The 20,692-nt window shown below is 45.2% G+C and overlaps 1 protein-coding gene across 1 annotated transcript; it reads left to right on the forward strand.

Moving 5' to 3' along the window:
• Nucleotides 1–3,232: 3,232 nt before the first annotated feature.
• On the forward strand, nt 3,233–4,189 carry LOC308276588 (olfactory receptor 7A17-like; the record flags this gene model as incomplete). The annotated part of the gene is made up of 1 exon (XM_080715412.1): nt 3,233–4,189. The coding sequence occupies exon 1, from the start codon at nt 3,260–3,262 to the stop codon at nt 4,187–4,189; it is 930 nt and encodes a 309-aa protein (XP_080571538.1). The 5' UTR covers nt 3,233–3,259.
• Between the last annotated feature and the right edge of the window lie 16,503 nt (nt 4,190–20,692).

A 20,692-nucleotide genomic window follows, 5' to 3' on the forward strand; every position in this document is an offset into this window, starting at 1 on the left:
AAGGCCACCTTGGACCTTGTTAGGGTGCAGAGCTTCTGGGGCCCCCAAGGGGAGCTCTGATGTCAGAAGTTGCATCTGACTTCCTGGTCATCCTTATGTGTTGCCAGGTTGGTCTCAATGAAATATTCTCATTTTCTCGCTGGGAACATTTGGCAGGATAATGATTTGTGTTGGGAGCTTCTTGGTGCATTCTGGATTTTTAGCACCATTCTGCAGAGACTGCCAAATCGTCCTAGAGGATGAAGTGTGTCTAGGTGAAAAGCCTGGGCTCAGCACTGGAGAACTGGGAGCACAACGCTGGAATCCACGCCAGGTCGTATCTCTGCAGGAGGAGTCACGCCTGCAGCCGTGTCTGCCCTGGAGATGGACAGGGCTACTGCTGCACTGACCAGACGTCACCAAAGTCAGACCACACCATTCCTGTGAGTGCTGCGCTCTGATTATGACACATAAAAATCTAAATGCATCTCTTTACCACATTTCCTAAATGAGTGCTTACCTTTTGTTATTTTACTGTTTGCAGTACTGGGGATGGAACCCAGGGGCATTCTACCTCCGATCTACACCTCCAGCCCTGTTTTTACTCTTCATTTTGAAACAGGGTCTCATTAAGTTGCGGAGGGCCTCACAAGTTACTGAGGCTGTCCGCGAACCTGCGAGCCTCCTGTCTCAGCCTCCCAAGTACTGGGATTACAAGCGTGCGCCACCACGCCTGGCTTACCTTGGGTTTTAACTATAAAGTTAATAATAGTGCTGGGTGAAGTGCTGCGGAGGCAGAAGTGTGATGCTTAAGGCTTCATACTAAAGGGACACAATTCTCTTCCTGGCTAAACAGATGACCGTTTTGAGGAGTGTCAGGTACTTTGTACTCAACACGGATCCAGGTTTTGAAAAGCCATGACTTGCTATCAAGAGGGTTTCATCAGTTAGACTTTAGAAACCACTGTAACACAGAGGAAGGATGAGGCGGGAGGAGGCGCTACCTCAGGGGCAGGTGAGGGAATGAAGAAGGAGGAATAAACAGAGACACACAGCTTCATCATCTGGTCTCCCGGGAACAGACAATCAGCAGGAAGAACTTCTGTTCTTCCCAGGCCCGTGTCCCCAGAGAGGCTGGGACTTTGGAGGATGAGGTGAGAGAAATGAGCCTCCTGCGCAGGTAGAGGGAGCTGCGATCTCCTCCGCTCTGGTCTCTCAGTAGAGGGAGCTGCAATCTCCTCCGCTCTGGTCTCTCAGCGTGCACGGCATGGGTGGGAAGGGACAGGGTGGTGTCTTTGAGGTCTGAGGTCTGCCTGGGGCCCCCACTCCTGTCTCCATCCTGCTGTCTTTTCTGCGGACAGAGCTTCTGTTACCATTGCCCACCATCCGGAAAGGAGCCTGCCCCTTCACACAGAGACCTTCCTTCCAGAGATGGCGTCCAGGTGAGCTGAGAGCCCAGCAGCTCCTTCAGGGGAAGAGAAAAGCGCTGGGACCAGGAGTCTTTCCCCGAGGCCCCGAGAGCCAGCGCACCCAGCCCAGGCAGCTGTGGGTGCTGGCTTTCCTGATTCACTCCCAATGATGCGTTTTTCCACAGCGCTAACATGAGTGAGTGTGGAGCTGATGCTCTCAGGCTCATTGCTGGGCATGAAGTGATGGTAGCGGAGGCCTGGACAGCAGACGGGATGGGAGGCAGGAAGGGCTTGCAGTGCAGACTCGAACACAAGGGCTTTGTGATTGAGGGAGTGGGGAATAGGTGCTGACTGTGGAGGGAAGTGAGGCTAGGGCATTTCTGTATGAGTACTTGAGGGGAGACTTAGTTGACTTATCTAATTATGATTTTGTATTGTTGACAGGATCTAGAGCAAGGGCCTTTAAGCCCTACAGGGCAATTATAATTCAAAACAATTTCCTTTGCATATTTTTTGTGTGCATAGTTTTTTCTTTACTCATAATAAAAATTGAAATTATTTCCTAATTTTATACTATAAAAGTTTTTTTATTATATTTAGAAATAAAGAATAGAATTTTCTATCTTTCTTTTTGAGGTACTGGGTATTGAACACAGGGGCATTCTACTTCTGAGCTACAACCTCAGCCCTTTTAATTTCGAAACAAGGTCTTGTTAAGTTGCTGAAGGTCTCATTAAATTACTGGGGCTGAGTCACACCTGAACCTGTGATCCTCCTGCCTGAGCCCTCCAAGTACTGGGATTACAGGCATATGCCACCACACCTGGCTGGAAGAGAGGATTTCAGAGTTTTACTGCACAAAGAATTAATAAACATTTAAGAGGAGGAATATTTGAATTATTAATTTTGGCACTATATATTGCATGTCTGTACTGAATTACCAATAGTACCCAATATGCAGTTATTATGTGTCTAGTAATAAACCAAAACTAAGAGTGTAGCTCTGTGGTAGAGTTCTTGCATAGGATTTGAGAAAAACAAAACAAACAACCAAATCAAATCAATTCTAGGACAGTAAATATAACTTCAAAACAAAAATAAAGTACATAAATATACTGGCGTGTTATGTAATTTTTTAAAAAAAAACAGCTTCATGGAGATGGTATACCATTAATATTCAGAGAGCCACACGTATTTAAGGTGTATGACCTAGTCTGTGCATGTGCGAATACATGTTATACCATCAGCACAGACGGTGAAAGACCTGTGCTTTCCTGGTCTGCAGGCGCTCTTTGATGAGGTTGACTGCGGGAACTTTTACTCATCAACACCTCTGATCTTCACTGAAAAGTGCCAAGGAGAGGGCCAGCACTTGGTGTATATTCCTCAACTCTCTAAAGAGCCCATTTCTATTTATTTATTTATTTTTGTGATACTGGGGATGGAACCCAGGGGCATTCTACCTTCAAGCTACACCCCCCAGCCCTACTTTTTATTCTTTATTTTGAAACAGGGCTTCACTAAGTTGCAGAGGGTCTCACTAAGTAGCTGAGGCTGTCCACGAACTGTGATCCTCCTGTCTCAGCCTCCCGAGTATTGGGATTACAAGCGTGCGTCACCATGCCTGGCTCAATTTATCTTCAAAACAATAGAAATGTGTGACACCCAGGGGAAAAGGCTCAGAGGGTCAGGAATTCCTACTAAGGAACAGCACTAGGGATTCCCTAAGGTGTCCTGATCCATACAGAATAAAGGAATTAAGTCCTTAATTGGAAAACATAAATTGTAGCACTTATACCACGTCAATACTTTCCATTTGGGTGAATGGTATTCATATCATTTTTTTCTTTTCTGGTAGTCACACCCACCACATGGAACCAAGGAATGACACAGACATTTCAGCATTTCTCCTTCTGGGATTCTCAGAGGACCCGGAGCTGCAGCCCCTCGTCTTTGGGCTTTTCCTCTCCATGTACCTGACCACCGTGCTGGGGAACCTGCTCATCATCCTGGCCATCATCTCGGACGCCCACCTGCACACGCCCATGTACTTCTTCCTCTCCAACCTGTCCTTTGTGGACATCTGCTTCACCTCCACCACCGTCCCAAAGATGCTGGTGAACATCCAGACGCACAGCCAGGCCGTCACCTACGCAGCCTGCATCGCCCAGATGTACTTTTTTACATTATTCATAGGGTTGGACAACTTCCTCCTGGCGGTGATGGCCTATGACCGTTTCGTGGCCATCTGTCACCCCCTGCACTACACGGTCATCATGAGCCCCCGGCTCTGTGCGCTGCTGGTTCTGGTGTGCTGGTTCCTGAGTGTCCTGCAGGCCCTGTTACAAGGGTTAATGGTGCTGCGGCTGACCTTCTGCACAGACATAGGAATCCCACACTTTTTCTGTGAACTTAAGCAGATGGTCCAACTTGCCTGTTCTGACACTTTTCCTAATGACCTGGTGACGTATTTAGCATCTGTGTTGCTGGGTGGCGGCCCCCTGGCCGGCATCCTCTACTCTTACTGCAGGATAGTCTCCTCCCTCTGTGCAATCTCCTCATCTCAGGGCAAGTACAAAGCCTTTTCCACCTGTGCCTCCCACCTCTCCGTGGTCTCCTTGTTCTACTGCTCAGGTCTAGGTGTGTACCTGAGTTCTACAGCCACCCACAGCTCACACTCAAGTGCACCAGCCTCGGTGATGTACACCGTGGTCACCCCCATGCTGAACCCCTTCATCTACAGCCTGAGGAACCAAGATGTCAAGAGGGCTCTGCGCAGTCTCTTTGGAGGGAAAGCGTAGAAGGGCCGTTGTCCTGGGCTTCAGAGCCACATTCCCATGACTTGGGGAGCAGAGCCTCAGAGCCAGAAACTGGGTCTTTGATCATATCAAGAACCTAGAAATCGCTTCTTCTAGTTATTAATGTGGAGGTTCCGTTACTCTGACTCCAACCCATTTATACAATGTAAGAAACTCATTTTGTTAAGCTGTCTGTGATATTCACCAAATTTTCTTTTTTAAATTTTTTTAATTTTCCAAAGTAATTCTGAATATCAGACAAAATTTGGAAAGTTTTTCATTTATCTCATGGATTAGCAAGTGTTTCTTAAAGTTTTCCTCATAGTTGACACATATTGTATTCCTTTGTTTCACTGAAAAAATCGCTGTGAGTTTTACTGTCTGTGGAACAAACTGCACTTGGCAACTAAGGAATTTATGTAATTTGTAGTAAAGGGAACTCTAAGACTTCAATTTTTTTGCATTATCATATTGTTGTATGTCACAACCTATACTGCTCTTTTTGATCTGTGGACTTTACATACTATTCTACTTTGTAACTGATCATTGAGGTTTTAAAAATTAATTTTTGTAAGCATGAGTATGCACATATGGCTATAATATTCTGACTTCAATTCCATTGGAAAGCTCCCCAGGTGAGGTATTCCTGGGTCATATGGTGGTTCCAGTTCCAATCTACAGGAACCTCTGCACTGATCTCCATTGCAGATGTATTAGTTTACACTCCCACCAACAGTGCAGAAGAGTTCCTATTTCCTTACATCCTCACCAGCATTTATCATTGTTTGTGTTCTTGATGATTGCCCTTCTAAGTAGAGCTAGCAGCACAATTCACAATAGCCAAACTACGGGACCAGCCTAGGTTTCCATCAACAGATGAATGGGTCATAAAGCTGTGGTCTATACATATTATGGAATTTTACTCAGCCATAAAAAACAAAACTATGTCATTTTCAGAAAAATGGATGGAACTTGAAAATATGATGCAAAGGGAGGTCAGCCAAAAATATGGAACAAGGAATATTTCCCTGAGGCCCTGAGAGCCGGTGTATCCAGCTAGAGTAGGGCTGCTATGGGTGCTGGCTTTCCTGATGAGTAATGATTCACTCCCAATGGTGCGTTTCTTCACACTGATAAAATGGACAGCAAGAGAGGCAGGAAGGGCTCACAACACAGACTGGAGTCCAAGGGGCTTTGCGATTAAGGAAGTGGAGGAATAGTGTTAAATAGGGAGGCATGTGCAGTAAAGTTCAGCTATTGGGTGGGCATGTGTTTAAGATGAGGCGTGGTTGACATTGTTGTTTATATTTCTGTGTTGTTGACAAGGATCCAGGGTAAAGATCTTGCAAACATCCTGGTATTAAATTTCATGAGACATACTTTTCATAGTATGTATGGCTTTTTATTCTGGGCAGTCACATAACAATTATTTAATAGGTGTTATATCTTGCATCTCACCTGTCCCCAAAGGCTCATGTACTCACACTTGGTCCCCAGGGCATCAGGGTGAGAGGGAGCAGGTAGGCCACGGTGGGTCACACAGGCGCTGACCTCCTCTGTGGATTCATTCACTGGTGGGTTCATAGTGGAAATGAATGAGAGGGGGCCGAGGGAGCCATGGGAGGTGGCCCTGCTGGAGGAACTGGGTCACTGGTGCCGTGACCTGGAGGGTGGATCTCATCATGGGTCAGTCTGTCTGTCTGTCTGTGTCTGTCTGTCTGCCTGTCTTTCTGTTTCCTGGCTGTGGAGAGCTGAGCGGCTCTCCTCCTTCATGATGTTTCTGCTTTGGGGTCCTCCTGTCATGTACTGAAACCTCAGGCACCATGAGCCCCGAGAGAGGAGCTTGCTCCTCCAAGCTGAGGACGCCAGGTGTTATGGTCACTTGGATAGGAAGCTGACTAATCAGACCAGTGAATAGCAGTGTCCAAGATCCTTCCTGTGCTGGAAACTCAGCACCTGTGATGCTAAGTATACCTGTGGGTTTATTAGACATTTACTCTTTTTTTTGCAATGACATATAAATAATTTATTATGTTTATACTTAAAAGAGGCAGGGGAGATACAGGGGGGAAAAGTCAATTAACTCTCTGGTGCCTTTGTATGTTTCTCTTTTGTATTCTGAGAACTGTTTTTTTTTTAATTCATGTTTTCCTATGTATCTTGCAAACAAAGCATTGGAGTTTTTTCTTGCACAAAATGCCCATTTGCCCTTTAGTTCAATACCAGGATGTTTGCAAGATCTTTACCCTGGATCCTTGTCAGGTGTGTATACAGATTTCTGTGGGGAATGTATAAAAATTCAGAAGCCTTTTGCCTTGCAGTTTCAACACTTGCAGGAAGCCCGCCCCTGTCCTCAGCAAGCACTATGCCCTCTTTCTGGTTGACCTCTCAGGGCGGCTCCCTGATGCCCTTGAATATCTGAGAGAATCACTTGCCCGAGGACCTTTGCACTGCTCATCCCCTCTGCCAGATAAATTCTCTTGCGTATGTTTTCCTGACTCCCACCCTCCCCAGGTCTCTGTTCAAATGTCATCTTCCATGTGATCTTGCCTGCACACTCCTAACAAATAGCAGCCCCAGGGGCTGAGGGTGTAGGTCAGTGGTAGAACATTGCTTAGTGTTCATGGTGCCCTGAATTTAATTGATAACACACATGCACGCGCGCGTGCGCGTGCACACACACACACACACACACACACAGAGTTGAGTAGCATGTCCTATCTATTGCCTTCATCACACCAACTCTTATTTTATTTATGGCTCTCTGACTACCTGGCATATTATATAATGAATTCTTCTTTTTAATAAAAACATTATTAAACTCTACTTTTAAAGATTTTATTGGTGCAATCTGTAGTGAGATTCAAAGTGAAACCTTGATAGATGGGCACGTCATCTCTTGTCCGGGTTCCCTGCTAACTCACTCGCTGCCCCCTCCCATCCCCACACATGCTAGTAAGGTTGTTCCTGATACCTTACACAAGGACATCCCATTATTTGGTCTCTTTCCATCCTCAAGCTTCTTTGTTTCCCTCCCCTCCTCTTTTCCCCGATCCCCTTCTGCTATTTTTCTGGTCCCATGTCTCAGAAAGTCAAGGGTCATTCTTATATCTCATATGTGGAAGTTAGAGAGAAAATGGGAAAGAAAAGAAACTCTGATATTGATGTATATATTCAAATGAACACAGGTACTTAATATGAAAATTTAGACTTTTGCATATGCAAATACATGTCATGTCATCAGCACAAAAGGCAACATTCCTGCGGTCTCCTCGGCAACCCACACTCCTTGTCTACCCCTGGCTGTGGGAGCTTCTGCCTCTCAGCACCTCTTGGTCATTGCCTGACCAGAGGGGGACATGGTCAACACTCAGAGTATTTTCTTCAATTGCAAGAAATTATTTGAATTAAAATCTTAGAAAGAGTGACCTCTTGGGGAAAAGGCTCAGAGGGGCAGAAAATTCCTGTTAAGGAAAAGCAGTAGGGATGCCCTAGAAGGACCAGATCCAAAAACATAAGTCAATTTCAACTGGAGACTAAATTGTAACATTTCAATGATATGAGTAGTGTCCATTTGTGTGAAGGGCGCTCACAGTATTTTTCTCTTTCCTGACGGTCACACCCACCACATGGCAAAACAAAATGTTACATGGATTTCTGAGTTTCTTCTGCTGGGATTTTCTGAGGGCCCAGAACTTCAGCCCCTCATTTTTGGGATTTTCTTCTCCATGTACCTTATCACTGTGCTTGGGAACTTTCTCATCATCCCGGCCACCATCTTGGATGCCCATGTACTTCTTCCTCTCCAACCTGTCCTTTGTGGACATCTGCTTCACCTCCACCTGCCGCTTTCAAGCACGACACCGGAGACGATCTTCTTCGGACTCTTTATTATCCCAGGCTCTTACATACTCTCCCCCTCTCCGCTCCCCGCTCCCCGCTTATATATGCCAAGCAGCCAATCAGCACTCAGATCACTCGCTCCATGCAAAATTAGCTCATTTGTTACAAACAGTGGTATGTTGTGTTCCCGTGCGCCCCATGCTCCGGTTACCGGACTTCCTGAAAGTTGTTTACTGCTTAATGGGCCTCACAGAGCTTCCGCTCGGCGCTATTTTTAGGTCTTCGAGCTAGCAGGCAATGGGTGGGGCTCTTCACAGTTCCCCCTTTTTGTTTTTAAGCAGAAGAGGATAGAGGACTCAACCCCTGCTATAGTTTATGCAATTATTTGCCACCACCTTTTTTGCAGGGACGGGCGAGCAATACAGTGGTAACCCGTATGCAGCTGAGCATATCCTCCTTGGGATGCACCCTCCCGGGGTCCCAAGTGCAGTCCTTGCTGACATTCTGCTTTATGATTTTTCCATTGCGGCTAGCCAAACAGTAGGCGATTGTCCTGCTTCAACCGCCATGAAAGCCTGAGCTAGGAGCATCTGATCCTTGGCCCTCTGCAGAAATAAACGTCTCAGGCAACAGAGACATAGAATGCACAGGAAAACAAAACAAAATCCCAATGCTCCCAACCCGGCCCATTCTTTTAGATGGAATGCTGCCTTCTGGATCCGGGACACCAGCGTTTGGGCCACTTTGGGGTCGATTCGGGTGGTGTTGACCTTGATGATTTCAGCACGTAATTGTTCGGTCGATTCGGGTGGTGTTGACCTTGATGATTTCAGCACGTAATTGTTCGGTGAGTTTATCAAACTCCCAGCTCCAGTTGCCTGTAAGATGTTGGGAAAACTCCCGAGAAGTTCTAGAGATGCATTTGTAGTAAAATTTCTAGGGAAGGTCTGGGAGGAGCAACTCAATGGTAATGGAAATGGAAAAGCTGTAAAAATACCCCATTGTTGCTCACTCCATACTGGTTTTGTCCAGATCAGCATGGTGATCAGGTGTATCCATCCCTGAGGCGCCATCTTGCGATATTATTTGACGAGTCAGTCTCTCTGGGATCCAAATCGGATTGGTTCCGTCCTGTGGGAAAACACAAACAGAGCCTCTGGCCCATGTGAGTACCGGATCAGGTCCCTTCCATTTTCCGGTGAGGACATCTTTCCATTTTACCATATCATGGGGAATACTAGAAGGACAAAAATGGCGATCTGCAGCCGATTTGCCATTAATATCTAAATTTAAAAAATTTAAAGTAAAAAGTGCCAAAGATAATCGCTGCCTTGGTTTCAGATTCTCACCTATTCCCCCTTTTTGTTTTATTAGACATTCTTTTATTGTGCGATGGGCGCGTTCAACAATGCCCTGTCCTTGAGGATTATATGGAAGGCCATGTTTTAATGTTACGCCCATCTGTTTACAGAAAGACTGAAATTTTTGTGAGGTATAAGCCGGACCATTATCAGTTTTTATTTCTTTTGGCACATTCCATGCTGCCCAAGCTTCAAGACAATGAGCGATAACGTCACGAGCTTTTTCCCCTGTGTGAGTAGAAGCATATATAATTCCAGAAACAGTATCAACAGAAACATGTACATACTTAACAGAGCCAAATTCAGGTATATGGGTCACATCCATTTGCCATAAATGTAAGGGGAGCAACCCACGTGGGCAAACACCAACATTAGAAGAGGGGATAAAGGGTGCACAAGTACCACAGGCCTTGATGATGTCACGGGCTTGACAACGAGGAATTTTAAATTTAATCTGTAAAGTTTTAGCATTTACATGAAACTGGCAATGAAAATCTTGTGCCCGTTGAAGTGGGGTGAGAGAGAAAATCATGGGCATCTTCGTAAGCTTATCTACATAATCATTACCTTGGGCAACAGGCCCTGGTAAGCCTGTATGTGCCCTAATATGTTGTACATAAAAGGGATTTTTCCTCATCAAAATTAAATGTTGAATTTTAGATGCCAAGTAGTGGATGGGCGTATGTGTTGATATTTGCCCCGCACATTCAAGGGACTTTATCATCTCTACAGCATAGGAGGAGTCCGATAACAAATTAAAGGAAGAATCATATCTCTCAAACACTTCTAATATAATATTTAGTTCAACTAGCTGAGGTGATATATGCTGATATTGAACAACTATGGGTTTTTGTCCTTCTATCATAAAAGCTCCAAGGCCAGATTTTGATCCATCAGTAAAAATATTGATAGCGAAGGGTATAGGTGTTCTTCTGGTTATGGTTGGAAAGATAATAGGATGTTGAGTTGCAAAATGTAATATAGGATCTTTAGGTAAGTGATTATCTATCTCTCCATTAAACACACATCGTAATATAGCCCAATCATCCAGGGAGGTTTGTAAAATTAATATTTGGTGTTTACTATAGGGAACAATAAGCTTATTAGGGGTTTGGCCAAAATGTTGAATACATTGCTGTATGGCAAGAACAGCAACCTTTGCCACCATAGAGGGATAATACTCAATAACCTTTTGAGGAGATAGTTTAGGATGAATCCATAATAGAGGTCCTTGTTGCCATAAGACCCCAGTGGGTTGGAGCTCAGTAGCCAGTATGCATGCCCAAATAGAATCCCTCGGTGAAATGCGCTTAAGGGAAGTCTTAGTTAAAGCTTGTTCTACCAAACTTAAGGCTTCCCGGGCTTCAGCAGTCAGCATTCTAGGAGAGGTTAAGGAAGAATCTCCTTTGAGGATATCATATAAAGGTTTTAGCATAAAATTTGGGATTTCTAAAGCAGGACGTATCCAATTAATATCTCCTAATAACTTTTGAAAATCATTTAAAGTGTGTAACTGGTCTGTACGAATGGTGACCTTTTGAGGCGTGACAAAATTGGGATAAAGAATATTTCCCAAAAAATGGGTGACGGTGCCCTTTTGAACCTTTTCAGATGCTATAACTAAACCCTTTTCCTCAAGGGCTTTAACAAGCACACAATACGCTTCATCCAGTACCTTTTCATTTTCACAGGCTAATAGGATATCATCCATATAATGGAGACAACGCAATGAAGGGAATTTATCCCTAACAGGTTGTAAGGCAGCATCCACATATAGTTGACAAAGAGTGGGGCTATTCGCCATACCCTGGGGGAGCACTCTCCACTCATATCTCTGGTCAATTTGCTCTTGGTTTAGGGATGGCACAGTAAAAGCAAAACGTGGGGTATCTAGAGGATTTAATGGTATAGAGAAAAAGCAATCTTTTATATCAATCACTATAATTGGCCAGAATTTTGGAATAGTTGAGAGAAGGGGGAGTCCACGTTGGACTGGTCCCATAACTTGCATTTGTTCATTTATGGCTCGGAGATCATGTAATAGTCTCCATTTTCCTGATTTTTTCTTTATTACAAATATAGGGGTATTCCAGGGTGATGTGGATGATTGGATATGTCCTAATTTTAGTTGTTCTTTTACTAACTCTTTTGCTGCTTCCAATTTTTCACGGGGGAGAGGCCACTGGGAAACCCATACTGGATCCCCCGTCTTCCAAGTGATGGGAATTGCCTCCCCAGTGGCTACTCCACAAAACCCAATCCCTGTTTAGTGTTTTGTCCTTCAGTGGGGACAGGGCTCCTCCGTCCCTGTAGGTTTCGCCCTAATCCAAATGATGGATGAAAACCTTGCTTGTTAAACATATGTAGCGCCTGGGGAGAATACTCATTATGTAATCGGAATCCCATGTCCAGAAGTAGATCTCGACCCCACAAGGAGACCGGAATTTCCAGCATATAGGGTGTAAAGGTCCCAGAATGTTTTTCTTGGTCCTCCCAATGAAGGGGTCTAGCACTAATATCAGGTGTTTTAATGTATCCTAATCCTCTAAGCTGTGTGTCAGCCTTTTTTATGGGCCAGGCGGGGGGCCAATCCTTAGAAGCAATTACACTAGTATCTGCCCCTGTATCAAGCAATCCTAGAATCGGCTTTCCCTCCACTTTCAAAGTAATTAAAGGTCGTTTTCCCATATCAAAGGCGAGAGATATTATATTAGTACCAGAGGACCCAAACCCTTTTTCTCCTCGCTGTTCCTTTTTTGAAGGGAAGAGAGAATGTAGACTAGGTAATAATAACAGCTGCGCTATCCGATCACCAGGAGAGATGGCAACAATTCCTCTGGGGGCGGAGACCATAACCTTTATAACGCCCTCATAATCTTGGTCAATAACTCCAGGATGAGTTATTAGGCCTTTCATGGTGGATGATGATCGCCCCAAAACTATGCCCACCGTTTCTGGGGGTAATGGCCCTGACATATCAGTCGACATAATTTGAATTCCCATTCGAGGGGTTAATACCAGCCGGGTGGTGGCACAGAGGTCCAATCCCGCTGAACCGGGAGTGGCTCTCCGGATTCCTTGGGCGGTTGGAGATTGGGCCATTGGGGTGTTTGGTGTGTCTCTATAGCATTGTACATTTGTGCATTCAGTATTACATTGTTCGAAAATAAGCTGTTTAACAAGTGGCATGGCTGCATCGACATCCCCGAATATTCGTCCAGCAGCTTCTACCATCCTAGCCACAAAATCAGAAAAAGGCTCAGTGGGACCTTGAATTATCTTAGTAAGATTGCCTGACACCTCCCCTTTATTAGGCAAACTTTTCCATGCCCTGGTGGCCAAATTGTTTATCTGATCATACACTTGTTGAGGGTAACAGGTCTGGTTGTTAGCAAATTGTCCCTGTCCCAAAAGCATATCCAAATTCCAGGCAGGTTGTCCTGCGGCCTGATTCACCGCTGCTTGCTCTGCTGCGAACTCAATAAGGAAAGCCTTCCAATCTAAATACTGTCCTGGGGTCAAAGCCGCTCGGGCCAAGTTCTGCCAATCTCCAGGGGTCATGGCATACCTGTAAATGCTTTCTAAGGTGGCTACGGTGTATGCAGCATTGGTACCATAAGTCCGCACGGACTCAGCAATATGTTTTACAAGCTTATAATCTAAAGGCTCATGATACCGAGGTCCTCCTCCTTGTGGTTGAAACACGGGGAAAGCCTGTCTGGATAGTAACATTTCCGGCTCACGCCATACCTTTTCATTAAAGGAGCGGCCTCCGCTTTGTCCTGGAGCTGAGGGATTATAGGGCGGAGGAACAGAGCCCTGCGAGGGGCCCGTAGCTAGGGTTAATCTGCTGACTTTCTCCTCTATTGCCGCAAGTTCCTCGTCCGAGTCCCCCTCCCCTTCAGAGCCTAGTTCACTAGCTGGGTGAGAGGAAGTGGACCGTTCCTCTTTTAACAGATCAAGTGCCACTTGTCCCTCTCGCACTAGCGGTTTGTAGTATTTCTGCTCCAAACATGCCCTGACGAGGCGCCACAAAGGATAAGTTCCTCCCGTGACTTGATTGTTTTTCTCTGCCCTTTTAATATCCTTCCCTAACTTATCCCAACTTGCCAGGGTCAAGTTTCCTGATACTGCAAACCAAGGGGCCACCTCATCCACTTGGCTCAAAAAACCCTGAATAGTCTTATCCCTAAGTTTTAACCCCTTTCCGTTTAATAAGGCTTTTAAAGCCTTTTGTATTGGATGAGATGGATTATTTCCCATACCTATTCAGCCTCAGGTCCAGCCTGAGAGTATACTACCCTATAAATCCTCCCCTCAAAGGAGCTCCCCTTCGTCCTCAAACGGAGTTGGGAAAGAACAATCTTATGATCCTCTACTTTGTAGAGCCTCCCTCTTCACAGGAGAACTTACCAGCCGGCTGCCCTGGAAAGTCCAAAGTTCTGACCGTCTCGTTGAGAGAGATTCCCCGTACGGGCCACCACTTGCCGCTTTCAAGCACGACACCGGAGACGATCTTCTTCGGACTCTTTATTATCCCAGGCTCTTACATACTCTCCCCCTCTCCGCTCCCCGCTCCCCGCTTATATATGCCAAGCAGCCAATCAGCACTCAGATCACTCGCTCCATGCAAAATTAGCTCATTTGTTACAAACAGTGGTATGTTGTGTTCCCGTGCGCCCCATGCTCCGGTTACCGGACTTCCTGAAAGTTGTTTACTGCTTAATGGGCCTCACAGAGCTTCCGCTCGGCGCTATTTTTAGGTCTTCGAGCTAGCAGGCAATGGGTGGGGCTCTTCACATCCACCACCGTCCCAAAGATGCTGGTGAACATCCAGACGCACAGCCAGGCCATCACCTATGCAGCCTGCATTGCCCAGATGCACCTTTTCGCATTTTTTGTAGCATTGGACAACTTCCTCTTGGCAGTGATGGCCTGTGACCGCTTTGTGGCCATGGGTTACCACCTGCACTACATGGTCATCGGGAGCCCCAGCTCTCTATGTTGCTGGGGTTCTGGTGTCCTGTATACTGAGTGTCCTGCATGCCCTGTTAAACAGCTTAATGGTGCTTCAGCTGTCCTTCTGCACAGACATGGAAATCCCACACCTTTTCTGTGAATTTAACCAGATGGTCTAACTAGCCTGTTCTGACACTTTTCCTAATGACCTGATGATGTGTTTTGCAGCTATGTAGCTGGGTAGCGGCTCCTTGTGCGGCATCCTCTACTCTTACTGCAGGATAGTCTCCTCCATCCGTGCAGTCTCCTCAGCTCAGGGCAAGTACAAAGCCTTTTCCACCTGTGTCTCCCACCTCTCCATGGTCCCCTTTTTTTTTTTACTGTTCAGGTCTAGGTATGTACCTGAGTCCTGTCACCATCCACAGCTCACACTCAAGGGCACCAGCATCAATGATGTATACCGTGGTCACCCCCATGCTGAACCCCTTCATCTACAGCCTGAGGAACCAAGATGTCAAGAGGGCTCTGTGCAGTCTCCTTGGAGACTTCATGACAGAATGATTTGGAAATTGAAGAAATATGGGCCCATTTTAGCACCAGGTGGGGTGGCACATGCTTGTAATCCAAGCATGCATGCTTGTAATCCCTGTGTTTGGGAGGCGGGGACAGGAGGATTGCACAGGTTCGAAGCCATCCATGCTGGCTTAAGAGACCCTGTTTCAAAAAAAAAAAAAAGTATAAAAGAATAGGTCTGGGAGTGTAGCCTGGAGGTAGAAGGGCTTCCAGGAACCCTAGTACCACCAAAATGTGGGCCCATTTTAAAAGAGCTAACCTAAGAATAATTGGCATAGAAAAGGGAAAAGAAGGTGAAATCAAAGGGATCAACAATCTTTTCAAAGAAGTAATATCAGAAAATTTACAAAACACAGAGCAAGAGGTTGATACACAGGTATAGGGAACTTATAGAACCCTCTTTAAAGGGCAAGAGCTTTTTAGCTTTTTTTTTTTTTAAAAAAAGCTTTTTAGCTTTTTTAAAATGGGCCCATATTTCTTCAATGTCCAATTCATGCTCTCATGAAGTCTCCAAGGAGACTTTGCAGAGACCTCTTGATGTCTTGGTTCCTCAGGCTGTAGAAGAAGGGGTTCAGAAAACAGAGCAAGAGGTTGATACATACATACAGGAAACTTATAGAACCCCCTTAAAAGGGCAAGATCAGAGGAAAGGTTCCCCATGCTGCATAATAATCAAACTGACCAATGAAGAAGCCAAGGGGAGAATCTTAAAGGCAACAAAACCAAAAAACAAAGTGACATTCAGAGGCAAACCAATTAGAATCACTCCAGACTTCCCAAACCAAATTATAAAAGCCAGAAGATCCTGGAGTAGCATATTCCAAACTCTGAAAGAAAACAACTTGCAGCCAAAAATTTCCTACCCAGAAAAACTATCTCTCAAATCAAATGGAGAAATAAAAATCTTCCACAACAAACAGAAGCTGAAGAAATTCATGTCTTCTAAATCAGCACTAGAAAAAACACTCAAAGAGATTAACTGCAATGAATAAATAAGTAATACACACCAGAACCAGAGAAACAAGAATTTTCATTCAGCCAACAACTAAGCAAAGAAGAACAAACACCACCTCAAACAGAAGCTAAATCTCAATATGTTATAAATTAAAATTTTTCTCTCAATAATCCCACTGAATGTAAATGGCTTCAACTCCCCAATGGCAAAATGAATTAAAAACCAGAATCCATCTATCTACTGCTTGCAAGAAACACAAGTAAAGATAGTCACAAACTTAAGGTAAAGGGCTGGAGCAAGGTAATCCATCTCAATGGAACTTGAAGACAAGCAGGAGTAGCAACTATAATATCAGACAAGTTAGACTTCAAGCCCGAGTTTATTAGAAGAGACAAAGCAGGTCAATTTTACTGGTGAAAGGAACAATCCAGCAAGAGGAAATAATGATAATCAACACTTATGCCCCAAACATAGGTGCAGCTACTTTCAAAACATCATTAAGGTAGTACACAATAAACTCAAAGACAACTTGGCGTGTTTGTCTGGATCCCACTCACTCCCCCTTCTCTGCCTGTGTGTTAGTAGGACTGGTCATGATATATTCTTATATGGCCAGAGCATTATATGAACTGTTTTCTTTTTCAAGCCTCCTTTTCCCTTCTCCATCTTGCTCCTCCAATCTCCTCCCATTTTTCTAGTGGTCTCTGTGGTCTGTAATCAGAAGTTCCTTTTCTTTCCTATTTTCTCTCTAGTTTGCACACATGAGAAAAATCATTCTTTGACTTTCTGAGAATGGCTGCTCTTACTTAGCACAATATTCTCTAGTTCCATCTATTTTTTGCAAATGACATAATTCTGTTCTTCTTTATGGCTGAGCAAAACTCCATTGTGCACATATATCACATCTTTTTATCCACCCACCAGTCAACATCTCTTTTAATGTGATGTGCAAACAGTATTTACCTTAATTTTTAAAAACTCTTTTAAATTTTTATTCAAATGACAAAGCTTGTCTTTTTACAAATGGTCTGAATTATAATACCAAAAGTATCGGCATGGTGGCACAGGCCTGTAATTGAAGTACTTGGTAGGTTGAGAGAGGAGGATCACAGGTTCAAGGCCAGCCTCAGCCAACTTAGCAAGGTCCCTTGAAACTAAGTGAGACCCTGTTTCAAAACAAAAACATAAAAAGGGTTGGGGGTGTAGCTCAGAGGTAGAATTCCCCAGATTCAACTCTCAGTGCTGCATGTGACACCCCCCCACACACACACCACTAACTCACAGTGTTTGCTGTCACTGAAACACTTTTAATAATTTTAACAGATATAATGGTACCTCAGTTTTATGTATAATAACAATGTACCAATAAAAGCATAAAAAATGAAAGCAGATTATAAAGAGGAAGAAAAAATAAAATATTTAAGGATAAAAGTATTATCACTTTAAGTGTGTGTGTTGTGTGTGTGTGTGTGTGTGTGTGTGTGTGTGTGTTGTATTGGAAATTGAACTCAGGGGCAAACTACCTCCGAGGTACACCACTGACCTATTTTATTTTTTATTTTGGAAAAAAAAAGTCTCACTAAATTTATAAGGATCTCCCTAAATTTCTGAGGCTGGCCTCAAACCTGAAATCGAATCTGCCTGTCTCAGCCTCCCAACGACTTCAATTACCAAGTCATTATATGATACCAGTTTGGAGACACGAGGTCTGAACATGGGAATTCCTAAGGGTGAGATGTGCATGCACACGCGTGCGTACACACACACACACACACACACACACACACACACACACACACTATACAATTTAAGTCTCAGGGCTCTGTACCAACCAGTTTTGTGGTGGGTTGATAATGGTCACCTGCTCCCCTGTGGACTGAAAACTGCAAGGGGCCAGATAACTCTATAACCATGGTTACAGGGAGGCAGGAAACAGACCCACAGAACCACGCTTCCCCCACCAGCCTGTGCGATGCCAACATCAGCAAACCAGAGGGGAAATTTGGAAACTCGGGGCCAGAGTTAAGGAACTGGAAGCACCTTGGTCCTGTCCCTACTTGATGTGTGACCCTTTCCACCCCATTTCTGAAGTGAAGATGGGGTTCATGACAACCCAGAGGCTCCACGGGATAAACTGCACTAAACACTAGACAAAATAGTTCCTATGAGGTGCTAAGCTCAGGTTGTGATGCTTAAAAAGCTAAATGGATTCTCTTCTTACCAACATTCCCAAATGAGGGGCTAGAAGAGAGCCCTTGGATTGTGTATTAACTCTAGAGGTCCTAATGGGGTTGGGTAAAGGATCTGTTACAGTTTTGGACTGTTATGGTTTTGGGGGGAACTGTTCCTGGGGACCTGTGTTAGGTTTCTGGAAACTATTCCCGTAACCGCGGGTCCTTGTCCTGGAATTAGGATAGATATGCATTAGTCCGGACTCTTGCTGAAGATTTAAATGAGTTTATTATTACAGAGATAAAAATACAGGTTTTAACTGTTATGGCATCATTAGAAAGAGGGAGAGATGGAGCTTAGAGTAAAGCACTAGCCACAGAGTGACATAGCGGGATGACCCCATGACGGGCCAGCTCAGCCGAGCACTGGACCATTGGGACAGGGGTCTTGGAAGGTGGGCAAGGATTCGGCTGAGGGTGACAAACAGATTGGCCGAGCTGGTCTATTGCAGGTGGTGCCCAATGTGGGGCGCCACCTGGGATGGACCAGCTCGGCCAGAGCACTGGACCGTTGGGACAGGGGTCTTGGAAGGTGGGCAAGGATTCGGCGAAGAGTGACAAACAGACACAGACATGACCCGGAATGAGTCACCGAAGATTCCTGGACAAAGAGTATTCTTATAATCAGTCTTCTGACCCGACTAGATCCACCCCCACTGGAGGCCAGCCTTTTGATGTGGGGAATTCCTTCCTGTAGGTCTGTCCTATTTCTGGTACAGACCCCAAACCTTTTGTTACACCCTGAAATGTGTTAATTGGTCATCAGATCCTGGTATCTCTTGAAGGCTTATGGCATCCTCCCATGATTATCAAAGTCTGGGATCTCCTGAAGTTTTATGGCATCCTTCCACATCCTTGGGAAATCTTATCTTTACAATGAAAAAAGGCCCTGGGACTATCTCTGTTGTCTTGCTAATCCCCCTCGATGCCTGGAATCCTGCAGCCCTTTCCCTGAAGCTTCTGGCTCTTTTTACTACCAAAGCTATATTTTGAAATTTGAAAATCTTTCCCAATACTGGTACATTAATACATTTGAAGCCTCTTCCCAATACTGGTACAGGACCAAGAAGTGTGATGGTTCAAGGTTTTATAGCAAAGGACATAGTCCTCTCCCTTGCTAAAGAGGAGGTGACATTTTCTGGGGTTTCAGGTGCTTTATATCCACCACAAATCAATGTTTAGACAATCCATGAGTTCAGCTGGACATGGTGGCGCATGCTTGAATCCAGCATTTGGGAGGCTGAAACGGGAGAATTGCGGTTTGAGGACAGCCTCAGCTACTTAGTGAGGCCCTCTGCAACTCAGTGAGACCCTGTTTCAGAATAAGGAATAAAAAATAGGGGTGGCGGTGTAGCTCAGAGGTAGAATGCCCCTGGGTTCCATCCCCAGTACCAAAAAAAAAAAAAAGAAAAGAAAAAAGAAAATCCATGAGTTCCAATCATGATGGGTTCATCAGTGTTATATGTTAGAAAGCTCTTTGACTCAGAGGAGGGAGGAGGTGGGAGGATGCCGAAACTCAGAGGCAGGTGAATTAGTGCAGAAAGAGGGATAAACATAGACTCATTGCATCACCAGCTGGACTCTGGGGAACAGAGACTCCACATGAAGAACTTCTGGCCTTCCTAGGCCGGTGTCCCCAGGGGGCTGGGATAGTGGAGGATGAGGCAAGAGGAGGGAAACGGGCCTCCTGAGCAGATAGAAGGAGCTGGGATCTCCTCTGCCCTGGTCTCTCGGAGTGCACGGCATGGGAGGACAGGACAGGGTGGAGTCTTTGAGGTCTGAAGTCTGCCGGGGGCACCTACTCCCGACTGTCCTGCTGTGTTTTCTGGGGTCAGAGCTTCTGTCGCCATCACCAGCCATCCAAAAAGGAACCTGCCCCCCTGCATGAACCTGCCCGTCCTCCCAGGCCTGAGTCCAGGTGAGCTAAGCGCTCAGCGGACCCTGCAGGAGAGGATCAAGGAGATGGAACCAGGAATTTCGCCCTGAGGCTCTGAGAGCCAGTGCACCCAGCCTGGAGCAGCCGTAGGCGCCAGCTTTCCCGACGAAGTAATGATTCACTCCCAGGGATGCATTTCTTCACAGTGCTAAAGTGAGAAGTGAGCGTGAAATTGATTGTTCCATTCTATCAACGAGCGTGAAATGGTAGCGGGCGGAAGAGCAGACGGGAAGGGAGGCAGGAAGGGCTCATGGTACAGACGGGAGTGCAGGGGGCTTTGCAGTTACGGGGGTGGAGGAACAGTGTTAACTGTGGGTATGCAGTAAATTTAGGACCTGGATAAATATTATCTTGCAACAAGTTTTGTGAAACTTTTCAAAGGATCATTTCTTACTGTTGTTATTCACACGAAAAAAAAATTACATATACTTTTACTGGTGCACCGCAGTTATATACCATGGTGTTGTTCTGAGCGGCAGGAACACGCATGCTCACAGCACAGGTTTCCTCTGCTCCTCGCCCCCCCCCACTGCCCCTTCCTCCCCGTGCATGCGTGAGAGACGGCGAGTAGCAATACCTTTGTTTGTGGACAGCACAGTTGTCCTTCCTCAACATGTGGCCTAAGCTGAGTGTAGTGACGCACACCAA

This window comes from Muscardinus avellanarius (genome assembly GCF_963383645.1).
Source record: "Muscardinus avellanarius genome assembly, chromosome: 18".
In the NCBI taxonomy this organism is placed as follows: domain Eukaryota; kingdom Metazoa; phylum Chordata; class Mammalia; order Rodentia; family Gliridae; genus Muscardinus; species Muscardinus avellanarius.